This window comes from Anopheles merus, chromosome X (assembly GCF_017562075.2).
Source record: "Anopheles merus strain MAF chromosome X, AmerM5.1, whole genome shotgun sequence".
In the NCBI taxonomy this organism is placed as follows: Eukaryota; Metazoa; Arthropoda; class Insecta; order Diptera; family Culicidae; genus Anopheles; species Anopheles merus.
Genome location: NC_054081.1, coordinates 14,079,365 through 14,093,954, shown reverse-complemented (window position 1 = coordinate 14,093,954; position 14,590 = coordinate 14,079,365). Strand labels below are relative to the sequence as shown.

Genomic DNA, 14,590 nt, shown 5'->3' with positions numbered 1-14,590 from the left:
GTACTAATCAGGGCTGATTGTTTCATCGTACCCGGTGTGTGTACTTCACCTGGTTTAGTTTCGTGCTTTTTTTGTGTTTTGTGTTTTGTGAGTGTGCGATCATGTCGTTTTTTTTTCGAGAGAAGAGTACAGCATACCGTCACTTCCCAAAAAACAACAACCACCTTCCCTTCATCAGCTTTACGCATGGTACGCATGGTGGTGCGACGTAAGCCAATAAGCTTCCCGCGATGATCTACTCCCGCCGAGCTCTAGGGTTGCGTACGAAAGTGAGAGCTTTGGGGACTTCCTTTGGGGTGCTCGCTTTTGCAGGATGATTTATCCAGCGATTGTGGCGAACCGAGACGACGAGGAAGATACAAAACAGGGCCGTGAGAAGTCATAACGGAATGATGCATCGCGCAGAGGTGTCGCGTAAGGGGAACCACTGAATCATGCGAAGCACTGGACCCACGCTGGCACCGGTCAGGCACACTGATGTTCCTCATCAAGAGCCACCGTTTGCGGAGGGGGAAATGGGATCTGGCGGGGGTCCACAAATCACTTTTCTCGTACAATTGTTTCCCAGTTCCCGCCCTGGACCCTGGACAAAAAGGCGTTGGGAAGCATTTGTCTACTGTTTGCGCTACCAGATCCACTTCAAGGTGCGGCTGAATGTGGTGTAGCATCGCTACATTCAATGATAAACAACAGCTGGAAGCTGACAATAACATAACGTTGGGTGAGAGGAGGGTTTTTCTAGCCGGGCGACTGAGGAGGATGCGTCTACTGTTCGCTATCTGGAGCTTGAAATCACAATCAAGGGAGCTGTATGTCGAAAAAAGTGTGACACCTTCCGAGATGTTAGTTCCAGGCATTGCTCCACAGCTTGATATCTTTGGTAAATGATACGCCAAGAGGTTTAGAAACAGCATGAGGTACTCCAGAAACCTGGTTCAAAATTTTCCCCAAATAAATTCAAAGAACTTTTGGCGCTGATTAGTAGCAACTGGCCGCCTGGAAGCTGTAACGTACAACTACATCCCTATACTCTAATTATTCTCTTTTTTTCTCACGAAGAACTACGGAACGAGTATCATACAACAAGGGTTTTTGGCAATTGGGTTGGGTTTTTGGCAAAGGCAAATTGGGCCAATGGTACCAAAGTCTCTATAAAAATGAATAAGCTACCGAATTAATAACAAAACCTGCTCTTCGGAATGAGGCACTTTTATTGCAAATAACCCGTATTTTCTTAGCAATATTCATCGTCATGTTGAGCCATATCGATTGCAAGAATACAATATACCAAATGCTGAGCAGTCAATAGTTAAATTTACAATTTAGCAAACTTATTCAATTCTTGCAAACGAGTTGTCTCGAGTTGAATATTAATAAAAAAAAATAGTTTTACTTTGTATCTAAACTGCCTTGATTCTAATAGCGGCTTTACGATTCTCATATAAATTAGTGATGGGAATAGTTCTGAAAATTGAGGAACGGCATGGGCCTCCTTATCAGAAAAAAGAACGATACACGGAATGCATGTTCAAAAGAAATAATCTAAATAATATTTCAGATATTTTCTGAATCTGAAATCTGAATTTCAGATATTTTCTATATTCATTCCAAATTGGTGTCCTGTGCTGTGTTATGTCTTTGATTTTTCATAATTACCCAATTTATATAAAAAACAAAGCTTAATAATAGTTTAGTGAAAGAGTAAAACTATTCTACTACTATTAGCAACACCCATAACTTCAGTAACACTTTTTACAGTGCTGATATAATCGAATAGATAAGACATGTTTTTTCCCTTGCTACGGGAGAACTGTTCATTGTTGGTGTGAATCCAGGACATGTATGTTATTGAGTCGTTCGAGCTGACATTGATTCATTGATTGCCACAATCCAGCCCAAATAACACTTCAATACTTATAAGATACAAATGGCAGAAGAGAAGCAGTTCATTCAATGTGCTCAAAAATAGCCCTGAGCTGTCTCTTTCAATTTTGGAGAACATCTTATCACTTCATCAGAAATCACTATCTTTTGCTGCCCTCATCGCACAGGTTTATAACCGTTTATCTCTATGGCTGAGAGTGTCAGTCATGCGCTGTTATCAATCGCCTAGATAGAATGTGTATCCATACTAGAAAGAAAAAGAAAAGAAAGACTGACGTTCAGAGAAGCAGGTTCAGATTTAACCGTGCACTGGAATTAAACTAGTAAAAAAATGTTCGCAACACATCATGCCATAAACACCAATTTTGATCAAAAGGATCGAAAAGGGATAATTCAATAAAAATGGATTAGAATAGATCATCTTTTTTGATTATCTATTGAAAAAAATCCTTGGTTTTTAGCGTACGTTTCAATTTTTTGAGCGCATTGGAAAATCATTTCCGAGAATTGGTCTAACGATTTGACGCCTACTAAGGCCTCGGCTGCCTGCTTCGATTGATTTTTCTTACGAGACTTTATTTCTTTATTTTAGAATAACTGTCTGCCTTTGTGGTTAAGCTCTACGATAAGACTTAATACAAATCATACATATGAGGTTAAAAACTAACTAACTCAATCTTATGTATGATATCACCGTAGACTAGAAAGAAATCGTTAAACTGTCATAACAAAGAGGGATGCGTGACAGCCAACGGAGCAAGCCGAGCACGTAATATAGAAAAAGACATATAAAAATCGAAGTAAGGGTAAAACGAATTAAAATGTTACATACTGACAGGCAAAGGATCATTTTGTCCTTAATTAGTACGTCGTGCAGGAATCAATACGGGATCTCTGGGACGGTGTGATCGCGATGGAGCATAGAGAGGTAATTTGGTAAATAAGTTGAGACATTCAAATTCGCGAAGAAACAAACTGGTAATGAAAATAGCTTGGGATTTATTTTCTCGGCATTCAAATGTGTAATTGCCCAGTAATTGACACGGTACATTCTATGGTGGCATGAAAGGAGCAGCATCCACGAAGAAAACTATTTCTATCAGAGTATTACCAGTGGCATGCCAAACCACACTGGCATTATCAAGCGTAGAACGCTCTAAACTGCAGTAGAGCGTACTTAGGCATGCAGTGAGTTTACGAAGAATACTTTAGGTCTTCATTGTCTTTTCAACAAGTTTCTCAGGGTGCGAATTAAAAGAGAGCTTACCATCAAAAGTTACCGCAAGTTCTCAAATAGAGAAAGCATAGTTGTATTTAACAAACATACTTAAAGAGTAATCGAAATCGAAGAACGAGTCAATGATAAAACAGAACATTTATATAGCAATTCTGGAGCAGGGATAGCATATTTGATACATCACCATTGGGATAGTGTAATGCCATAGTGGCTGGAAAAGAAAACAATCAGAGATAGAGTTAATGGGATAGAAGAGATTATGATCCACTGCGTAAAGAAGATGACTGTCTGCAGGAAGAATCAAACGAACATCATTAAGGTATAATAGGAAAAGAAGGGGATTAAGCACACTACCTTGAGAAACTCCCGAAGAACCTAAGAATTCATCCGACGTAGACTCGGATAAGTATTTACCCTATAGGACCTCTAAAAGAACAAGTGAACCTTTCAAACAGCAATCGCGTTAAATTTCTCAACTCAAGCTGAATAAAATGCTAGAATAATCCTCTTTACTGATGTTTTCCAACTATCAATCCTTGGGTGACTTTGTGTACTTCAAAGAAGCGAAGCAAGCTTTTAGGAAGAATGGAACGGAAATAGTTAAGCATCATATCGCCGATTGAAGGTTTTTTTGTCTCTTCTGGAGACATTTTGCCACCGTAGCTCCTTGAAAAGCGCCATCAGAGCGACCCGCGGGAGACAGGAAACACAGCATTCCTGCGCAATCCGCAACCCACCGGCAGCACCCAACACCGATTGACAGGAAGCGTCCGATCGATGGATGACCGATTGGCCGTGATCTTGCCGGCACCGGTGTGCGTGCCGCCGAACTTCACTTCACCGCCCCTAAAACGTGTTTCGGCGTCGGTGGCTCGGGGCATCGAGACAGTGTGGCAGTGGACAGCGAAGCCAAACCAGGTGACAAGCGCTATTGCCATTCTCCTTTCCCCCCCCCCAAGACTCTGCCCGATTGCATACCGAAGCCTTCGCCCGATGACGCACCTTCTTTCACGTTTCCGCACCTGTTGCACCTGTGCTCCCCTCTCCACACGGTTGGCTGCCCAAAAATTTGCCTCAAAGGGAAGGGCAGGGGGCGTGTGGAGCCCAAATCAAATTAGAAAGCCGGACGGACAGTTTTATGATCCGAACCTAATCTCAACCACACGACACACACACACACGAACGGAGAGACGAATGGACCCATGCATATGGTCAGCCTCCGGGATATCTTTGTGCGGGTGAAAGGGGGAGGATAGGAGCAGGAGGATTGGTGCCGTTTGCGGACGCCGCGAACCCAGCGTCCAATGTAGTCCACTGGGGGCACGGGCCGGAGTTTTGCGCGCTTGACCCCTTCACCGGCTTTATATCTTTCTCCTCTTTTGCTGCTCCGTTCGAGCAGTCGTTTTTGGGCAAAAAAAACCCCATTCCCTACACACATCCTTCTCGACATCTTCCCCGCGTGGCACTGGTGCTTTTGTGTAGTGGTTTATTATGTCGCTTTTATCTCGTCTCTGTTCGTCGTTTGCTAACTTCTGTTCGTTGTTTTACAAACTTATGTCTTCTTTAACCGCAGCACGATTGATTCCAACTTTTGGTCAGCAATTGTCGTGCCATTTTATGCTGCCCGTTGCTTACTTTCCCTATCGTTCTTTACAGGGGTTTTCGAACCATTTTCGAATGTAAACGTGTCTTATTCGCCGCGCACAAGATATGTATCCACATCAATCTGATATTACATTTTCATCATAATAATTTTTAACTTCTTCAGCATGATTTGCAACCGGCGAAAAAACGATGGCAACAGACCGTTGAAGTGATTAAAATAAATTAAAATAAAAAATATTCATTATTATTATATGAAACATGGCACGCGGTAAAAAATACAGGGTTTTCGAAGTCAATTTCGAATGTAAACGTCGTTTTTCACCGCGTGCAATCCACATCAATCTGATATTTCACTACCATTATCATAATTTGTAATTTCTTCAGCATGGTTTTCATTCATCTCCAGCTGGATTGAGTTTGACAGTTCTTTGTTATGTGTTGAAAATCATGTGTAAAAACTGAAATTTCACTATGAAACAATCACACCATTTTAAAACTGTTGAAAAACATCTTGGAGGTGATGAATAATTATGTGCACTTTCGAAAGTGACTTGGAAACCCCTGTAATGTTTACATTTGAAAATGAATTGGAAAACCCATGTAACGCAATTAAATGGTTGTGGTGTCGCAAAAAAGCTGCATCCAAATGCATGTAAAACAGGAGTTGCAGCTATTGAAAAACATCTTGAAGGTGGTGATCAATGTGCACGTTGGAAAGTGACATAGAAACTCCTGTATTAATTTTAAATGCCGATGCCACTAGACGATGAAAATGTCGAAAATCATACTGAAGAAATTAAAAATTATTATAGTATTATCCGAGTCAATTATAAATGTCAACACCATTTTTCATTACTTGCGAGATGTTTTTCAACAGCTCTGAAATATTGCATTTGCTTCGCAATAATATTTCAGTTCATGCACGTAATTTTCAACACGTCTTAAGAAGGATTGAGTTGGACAGTTCTTTGTGATGTGTTGAAAATCATGTGTAAAAACTGAAATTTTATCGTAATGCCAATGCAATCGGCGACAGCTGTTGAAAAACATCTTGGAGACGGTTTATTATAATGTGCACAATCGGAAATGGCTTGGAAAACCCTGTATGATAGAAATTAAATATCAGATTGATGTGGATTACCATCTTGCACGCGGTGAACAACGTTTACATTCTAAAATGATTTGCAAAATTCCTGTATCACTCCTCCTTTTTTGATAATTCTCATATCGTTTCTTGCTAAATTCGTTCACGGTTCATCTCTTTTCACACTTTGCATCAAACAAACGTACTGTCCCGTCCAAGGATAGAGTGTACCCTTCCCAGGATGCCACCCCGAAACCGTTTCGGGCCAATCGGTCAAACGAGAAAGTCGTACGCATGCGCGCGCGCGCACACATTATTTGCATCGACCAAACCACACATTTGTGCCGCCGTGACTGTGAATGAATCTGCTGGTCCCCATCCATACCTTCCATCCTTTCCCAGCTTCAAACTTTCGCGAAGCTGCAGAGTCCACGTGTGTGTGTGTCGCCGGAATGTCGCCGGAATTCCACCAGTGGATGGAAGATGGCGCAGCGACAGCCCTTTTTCTGCGCATGGCCGATGGCTTTTGTTTGCGCGAAGGTTCGCGCGTGCCCGAAAAAGGCTTAGAAGGGATGCCTGGAGGGGGGAGGGGAGGGCAAAAGAAGCCTGCAGTCGATTTCCTTTCCGCGAACTTTCGCCGATGACTCGCTGAAACGCCGGGTTTGGCAGCGGTTTGGGAGTTTTGCGTGCGTGCCTCGCGTATTTCTAAGACGCTTTGTTGCAAGATTGTTGCCGTGGACGGGTGGGGAGAGCGGGCTCAGTTTTCGGAGGACAGTGATGCTGGCGATAATGACCGTTATGCTTTTGCTGGGTGGGGAGGGGGGGGGGAGGGGTTATCTACAACAATCCCCGGCTGACAGGGGACAGGGTTTTGCGTGCTCTGACTGCGCACTGAAGGGAGATCTTCTGAACTTTCCGCAAGGTACGCTTCGATGTCGCAGTTCGCATCAGCTACTCTGTTTTTGCTCGTGTGTATCATCTTCTACGAACTGTTTTTTTATGTGCTCTCCCCCCACTGATAACGACACTTTGGCTCGACCGAGGCACCAGGGCAGCCGACGGTCCATTTGGTGCCCGATTTAGAAAAAAAAGTGATCCAGATCCGTAGTCCGGTTCCACCAGCTTTTGCTTCACCTGCTTCATGTGCACTCTTTTCCCTCCCAATATGTGTCTGTACATGTGTGTGTGTGTGTGTGAGTGTTTGTGTGTGTGATTTTTTTATCTATTTATTTGCTTGCTTCCTCTTTCGTAGCGATCGCAGGTAAACCCTTTACGATTTCATCGATCGATCCAATCCTGTCAAAGCCGTGTTCGGTTTCCTCTCCCACCGTTGCCGTCCACCCTGGCATGAAGCTCCTGAAATAGTTGCGATGAAATCCAGCCTGCCGCTCGCGCGGTATACTAAAGGCAACCCGAAACGATCCCCAGCCCGGTTCCAGTTGTGCTTTGCTGCCCTTTTACGTTTACGTGCGAACGACTTTTGTGCGCGTTGCCCTTACCGGCGGCGAGAAAAGAGGAGAAAGGGTGTGTGTGTCCAGTGAAGGTTCGGCGATGATAGGGGTTCCCTCCTGATACCCTTTCGCTGGTGTCTCGTGTCACCGCTGTTCACGGCCTTTTTTGTTGTTGTTACTGTTTTGGGGCCAACCGGATACAGCCGGCGGTGCCCGGTGGCCGAGCCGCGTCGGTGGCCGCTGGTCGAAAGAGATCCAGCAAAGGGGAGCAGAGATGAAGCCCAAGCCTCATCCGGTCCGCGCGAGTTGACAACGGGTTTGCCGAACTTGGTTTGTTTTGAGCGCTTACTGTGTCACCGTCACTCTGAGCAGCGGGGCTCTTGGGGCTCTGCAGTCTTGGGGGAGGAAACTTTCGGAAGGTCCCAACGGTGTGCGACCGGTAGGTCCACACCCGGAGATGCGACCTTGCATTCAACTACGACTGCACTGCGGTGGCACTAGGGCGCCCTTTTTTTCTTTGCTGTTTGGGAGCTCTGATTCAGATGCGGTTCCGTTTGGACGAACGGCGAAGATAGGTGAATATCGTATGACCCGCAGAATGGGCAAGCATGGAGTAGAGCCGTTGTTTTACATACAGTTTGTGTAGGAGGTACGTTGACGTCACATTGTGGCATTGGAGTTATCTGAAGCATTTCCTATTCCGGACGCGGGTGAAGTCTGACTTGAGAGTTCTCGCCATTCTTGTGTGGTGGCCATGTTTCAGGCCAGTGTTTGGCAATTTGTCATCATCCTGCGTCGTTTACAAAATTTTTCCTAGCATACAAATTTTTATTTTTTTATGGAGTACAGCATGGTTGAACATCTCATTTTAAAAGAATTGTTGACAGTGAAATGTATCATGGATGGTTTGGAAAAGTCGATCTGATATTTCTTTGATTCTGATTATTTGAGGAGTCGATTTGAGTTGATGGTATTAATATTCAAACAGTTTAATCTCAGTTTCATGGTTTAGAATTCATGTATTGCTTCTATTCTTCATGTGCATTCCACTGTATTCGATCTATTGGTTGAATTTATGAAACTTAAAAAAACTTTAAATGCGTGTTTTATGGTAATTTCATATCAAGCTTGAAATGTTATATTTATATCTTCAATTTTCAATGGTTTGGAGAAATATCACTGCCACCTCTAATCGTACGGAATTGGTATTATAGAAGAATGCTAGAGATGTCTCATATTTTGTTTAAAATGTATCTCGTTGACTCCACGTGTTGCTGTCAAATTGATCTGTCAATAGTTTTATGTTTGTTTAAAACGCGAACATGAAGCACAAACAACACGTAGAATCGCTTTTTTGTTTGGTGTATTATTGTGTTTTTTTAATATGTTGTCGTTATTGATCTTCCTATATTAGTTGATGATGTTTATCCAAAATGTACAGCACTTATAGCGGTAATAAAAGCTTTTTTATTTTTATAGAGACTTTGAGTCAATTGACTTCATTCGCCTCTTTCAATCGGTTGAACATTTATATACTTAAAGACTAACATTCTTCTTTGCAAGCCATTTGTGGCTTGCAAAATACTTTATACGGGTAGAAAAATACCTTATACCGGGTTATTGTCTGTTAATTAAAAAAACTATGATATGAACCCAAAAAATGGACTAAAATATGCAGTATCACAACAAATTGATGCTACAAGAGCACGATTGAAAATCATTCAACCTTACCCGTGGATAATATTTTTTCCAGAAAATCAACAGTTTTCAAAATCTTTCCTGAAGGAAAAGGTTCTGGAAAGATCTTCAACGATTTTTACATTGTAGTATTAGCGCACTTCCTACTGTTATACACATAGTAAATTTTTAATCTGAATGTAGCTAACAATCGAAACATGATGTGGAGTGATAGACATTTCAGAATTTTTGACACTTTTTTTACTACACTTTATTCACAAAATAGACATTATAATTGGTTGTTGATTGATTGATTGATTGATTTATTTATTTACGTTCATTTGTTTATAAATCATAGTTTAGATGATGTCTATTCCAAATAAAAATCTGAATATTTTAATTGCATATTCAGCACACACAAAAAAAGCTTCTGTAAAGACTGCCGATCCCTGTTCTAGATGCTTCTCCGCTGCATTCGTACGAACCATATCTGAGCCGCTTATCGCCTAGTGGCCTCAAGCTGCGCAAGCTTCAGCACGAGAACGAGACGATCACTTTATCGTGTGTTTTGTTGTTGTTGTTATGTTCTACATACCACTGGAACACGCTGTAACGAGTCAAAACGCATTCAGTGTTGCCGCTAGCGAAGCTCTTGTGAGTAGCACGGGTTTTTAAGTGTTGATCCCACCGATTAATCAGACATCCTTCAACCGATAGCAAGAACAAATCTACAATCAGAAAGGAAATAGCTGCTGTTTCAATTGCTACGAGACAATTCTTCCTAGATAACTCCTAGTTTGCACGTTGATTATTGTCGTGTTGGTGTAAGTGTTTTGTTGAATTTTGTGTTCGCATCGTGAGAGCGTCCCGGTAGTCTATTGGTACAAAGCACCGGTAGAGTACAAGACCAGACCAGTGTTCAATTCTCCTCCATTCCCTTTGGTGGTTACTCTTTCTCTTAGCCCCCACCTCCGTGTTAAAAAAAAAGAAAAAGTGTTTTCTATCCATCATACACATATATTGTATTAGTGTGCGCACCTTCCTTAATTAATTGCTATTTTCCAAATAATTCTCCCCTTCCCGTCGGCTCCATAAACGCGTGCCAAACAACACGGGTTGGAGCTTGAGCCGCGCACGTGCGCGCATGACGCTCTCAGTCTAATCATTTCGGCACCATCCACCACTACTTCCACCACCCCGGAAGTTAATTGACGTTTTTTGCTCCTCCTTTTCGCTCATTTTCTTGCATCCCAAAATCGAAGATAAACACATAAAATCAGTGTTTGTGTTAAACTGCCACACTTGGCAACAACAACAAAAAAAGGTGGTGCAGGAAGGAGAGTTTGTGATTGAATGGCATCGGAATTTTCACTTCCCTTTATTGCTACCTAGCATTTAAAGTGTGTGTGTGTGTGTTTGGTTTTTGCTTTGCTTTAATTTCGTTTACGTATTTTTTCATCAATTCCCGCGATCTGCAAACCCTTCCCCACATACATCCCCCTCCCCACGGCAAGCTGCTCTGGAATGTTTCTGCTTTCGAACGAAACCGATACGATCGGGGCAATAATTTGTTTTAACGGCGAAATAAAAAATAAAAAACAAACAAACGCAAAGCAAGCCACCAAACCATCTCGTACACCCAATCTCATTCACATCTCTGCGGTGGGTGCTGGGTGAAAACATCGATTCCCCACCCTCCATTCCGGCCCTACCGCCGAGCAGCTCCCAAAGTGCGAACGAAAAAAGGTTGGGAAAACGATTTGCTTCATTTGTTTTCGCCAATCAAACACAAACTGTACAAACATTACCGATACCGGTGGGCAGTCGGATTTCGGGAATGATTTCGATTTCGGCAGCATAGAGAAGAAGATGAAGTGGGGAGGGATGCGGGGTCTGGCAGCCAGCATGAAGCAGCCGTCCGTACCTATATGCCAGCATGGGGAGGCCCTTGAAAATTACCTTCTCTGGCAGTCGGGCGAAAGTTCCCTTTCCGCGAAAAGAAGGAAATGTGTTCGCTCGCGCGCGCGCGTGTGTGTGTATATGACGTTTTTGTTTCCCCGTTTTCGCTACTCTTCGCGGTTGGGCTTTTGGATTTCACAATGGGAAAGGAGGAAAGTTGCGCACATGGTGGGTTGGGTTGGGGAACCGTATCGATTGTCGAGCTACTCGCCGCGCGATCTGCAATTAGATTAGTAATTGAATACTTTTGGCTGACGTAAATGGGCCCAAGATTGTTACATCCCGGTGTGCATCTACTTGCAGCGAAACCAACGGCCCGAGCGACTACACCCAGGTCCTCAGCACTCCCACACTCACACAACCCCAACCGAGACAGCGGGCGGGACAGTATGGTTCGTGTGACGCTGCACGCCCGGAGCTGCTGTCTGCTGGTGGCACTGCTGCTGCTCCTCCTCCTGCTCGTCGACGATGGGGCTGGGCAGATACCGCGACGACGGCCCCGCAACGACCGCTGCCCGAAGGTGGTTGGCCCCAAGGGCCTGTGTACTGGCCCTCGTTTGCTGAAATAAAAGACAAAACCCAACTCATATCTCCCCCTTCGCTTCCGCCGCAGGTCCGGGCGATGCGCAACTTCGGGCTGAACGCGATGATGGGCTCCTGGTACGTGATACAGTACTTCGCCTCGACCGAGATGTTCCCGGAGTACGGGTGCATGCGCAGCTCGTTCGTCACCTCCGATGGGTACGTGACGATGAACTTTACGTACGTGTTTTTGGACGACCCGCTCGCCACCTTCCAGCAGGGCAACATTACCTGGATCATTCCGAACTACGGCCAGCCGGCGCACTGGGTGCACGCAGAGAGTAGCTGTGAGTAGCGCGTACATTCTGTAGGCTTCACGCGAGAGAGAGAAAGAGAGAGAGGCACCTGAGTAGGAGTGCGGCTGATTTGCACCTTTCCCCGTCGACAGATGAAGAGATCTACAACACCTACGTGATTGACACGGACTATCGGAGCTGGGCCCTCATCATGCACTGTGCGGAGAAGACGAAATCCCAGAAGTACCTCTCGGCGCTGATGCTTGCCCGTGAGCCTACCCTCGGGCAGAATGTGATCAACTTTTTGCGGTGAGTTGCTGACAATGATGATGATGATGCTCGTTCTATTTGCTGATAACTCTGTTGTTTTTTGGCTCGGTCCACAGCGAGAAGCTGCCGAGGTACGATATAGATGTCGAGAACATGTTCCCCATCCCGCAGACGAACTGTACCAGGATGGATCCGAATGCCTACTACTCCTACCAAACAGCGCCGTAGAGCAGATGGAATGCCTGAGGTTTTGAAGAATGTCTGGGGATTCTAGGAGTACTTGTAATGTAATTCTTGGAGATCGGGAGATAACTAAGAGAAATCTATAAAAAGAGAGACAGACAAAGGGTACACATCCTCAGCAGATCTAGATGCTGTAGAGGCAGAAAGTAGAGGACATTCCGGATTCCCAACCACATCGCATCATAATAATAATTGCGAATCGTTTAATGAGCTATGTCCATTTTCCAACTCATCGCACCGTAATTGAATATCCCCTGGTACACGCGGATTTCTTCAATGGAACGTACCGTGCTTTCATCTCTTCGTTCACCTCACCTGACCGCGAGCTGCCTGCCTCGTGTACGTAAACATGATTAGAAATCATTTGATGACTATCAAAACCGTACGGTATCCGCTCTGAAGCCCGATAATGGGGAGGGAGAAGGGCGGTTGTAGTTTGGAGAAGATGCCGACCGGGGACCTGTGTGCAGGTGACACACGAGTACCTTGCCTATCGGTACGATGCAACGGGCCAGAAGTTTCACCTTCTGCCACGGTTACCGATCGAGTTATAGTGCGGGTAGAGGGTTATGTGAGAGGGAACAGGAGAGACTCATTTTGCGACCCCGAATCCCTGGACCTGGGCGCGCAGGAGCAGTATGGGCGAGAAAGTGCGCAGCAAGCTCGCACGAGAAAGGAAAGTCTCGTGGCGCGAAACGTTCGGCAGTGGGCCGACGGATTGGTGACAGGCACGGCACGGTGGTTCTTCAGAGAACGGCTCCTTAACAGGAGGGAAAGAGGAAGAAGAAGAAGAAAAAAAAGACGGGAATGTTGCGGACCCGGGACGGTGGTACGGGGGTGAGGGGGTGGGAAAAACCTTCACACAAGATATAAGTCAAACAGGTACTCCATCAAGTGGCCGTTTTTCTTTTCGCTCGACGCTCGGGTGAGGATTTTGTTGCGACGTTTTTGTTGCTGTTGTTGCAATTCTTAACCGGTCACCCCGGGGTCCGGTTGTGTTCAGAGTTGAAGAGGCTCAACCGTTCATCCCTTCCTCTCCCCCCCCCCCATGCGACCCTGCTGTCTTGCTCCCAATGTCCGGTAAAGGAAGAGGTACAGCAGCAGCAACGGCAAACGAAAAAACACACAGACATAGCGCACTGACGCGCTCCTCGATGGCGAATGACATGCTGCCGGCTGCTACCGGACATCTCTGGGTGGGCATGGAGCGGGGAGAGGAGAAGAAGGGGCAAACCTTTGCTGCACCATTCCCATTTCTGAATGGGATGCGGCGGAAAAAGCAGTCGAGCGAGAAAAGTGGTTTGCGCGAGGCGTTTGCTTTCCTTCCACAGACGCGGCAAAAAAAGACCCCCATTCTTGGGAAGATGGGCCTGCGTCCAGCAGCAGCAGCAAAACTGGCCAGCACAGTTGGAGCGAAGAAAAAGTGGACTCCACAAACCGGCCAACCATCAAGCCCACCGGTTGCAGATGGCACGGTGGCAGGGCACTGCAAGATGTCCCAAGAGTCGCAGGGGTGTGGGAAGCCTCCATCTTATCGATAAAAATAAAATAATATAACAAGCCGTACGGCCGGGAGCGGTGAACAAATGTGTGCGCCAGTGGCCGACCGCTCGCCCTGGAATCGTCACCCCGCTCCCTCTCCGTCTCCACCCCCCCCCCCCCCCACACAACGCTCAGGAAAAGCCGGACCTCAAAACCCCAAAAGCGGAGATCGGGCCCGGTTTCCGTTTCGGGGTTTTGGGCCCGACGGACGAAGGTAGGAGCTCACAGTCTGGGCTGACGGACTGACACACACACACCGTTGGAAACACCGGCGGGCACGAAAGTGAGGTTTTGTTTTCGTTTTGATTTGTTTGCTTGTTGTTGTTGGAGTGCGTCTCTAAACTAGTTTTAGGTCGATCGAGCGCACCGATTCGCGCAGCCGATCTAGCCGGCCACGCCGATTCCGATTGACAGCTAGTCAAACGTCAACGCTTCTGGAACAAGACAAAAGCAACTAGAATAACAACAACAACGGTAGACAACACTCGCCTGTATTGTGCTCCATGAATCCTTCGTTGTGATTCATTCATATGAATCTTCATAGAAGAATGATTCGAACCTCGAATCGAATTTCTAAAGATCCCTGAATCGAGAAAGGTATATGAATCTAAAGATTTATATATTTATATTTAGATTTGTATGTTATTATCTCACAAGATCAGAAAAAGTCATCTTTTTGGAGAATACGACACCTACGCGGTCACGCCCGTCGAAACAGGCTTTCGGGACTTATTTAGTACCACGCAACCGATTAGATCCTCCAGAAGTGCCAAGAGCTCCTGATCCTCATTATACAGCGGTATCACTTTCCTTGGAAGTT

The 14,590-nt window shown here is 45.1% G+C and overlaps 1 protein-coding gene across 2 annotated transcripts; it reads left to right on the top strand.

The window, feature by feature from the left end:
* The first annotated feature begins 9,476 nt into the window (after positions 1–9,476).
* On the top strand, positions 9,477–12,436 carry LOC121591451 (apolipoprotein D). Of its 2 annotated transcripts, XM_041911950.1 has the most exons (6): positions 9,477–9,592; positions 9,656–9,762; positions 11,201–11,418; positions 11,511–11,766; positions 11,868–12,024; positions 12,102–12,436. In XM_041911950.1, the coding sequence occupies exons 3-6, from the start codon at positions 11,287–11,289 to the stop codon at positions 12,211–12,213; spliced, it is 657 nt and encodes a 218-aa protein (XP_041767884.1). In that variant the 5' UTR covers positions 9,477–9,592; positions 9,656–9,762; positions 11,201–11,286; the 3' UTR covers positions 12,214–12,436. The 2 variants fall into 2 exon arrangements, with proteins under 2 accessions (XP_041767884.1, XP_041767893.1); XM_041911959.1 differs by lacking the exon at positions 9,656–9,762.
* The last annotated feature ends 2,154 nt before the right edge of the window (positions 12,437–14,590 follow it).

What these genes read in the sequence shown, in the direction of transcription:
- LOC121591451 (XM_041911959.1), top strand. Translation starts at nt 11,287, where the DNA reads ATGGTTCGTGTGACGCTGCACGCCCGGAGCTGCTGTCTGCTGGTGGCA. An exon ending in GCAACGACCGCTGCCCGAAG is followed by an intron (nt 11,419 to 11,510) that starts GTGGTTGGCCCC and finishes CTTCCGCCGCAG; the next exon opens with GTCCGGGCGATGCGCAACTT. An exon ending in GGTGCACGCAGAGAGTAGCT is followed by an intron (nt 11,767 to 11,867) that starts GTGAGTAGCGCG and finishes CCCCGTCGACAG; the next exon opens with ATGAAGAGATCTACAACACC.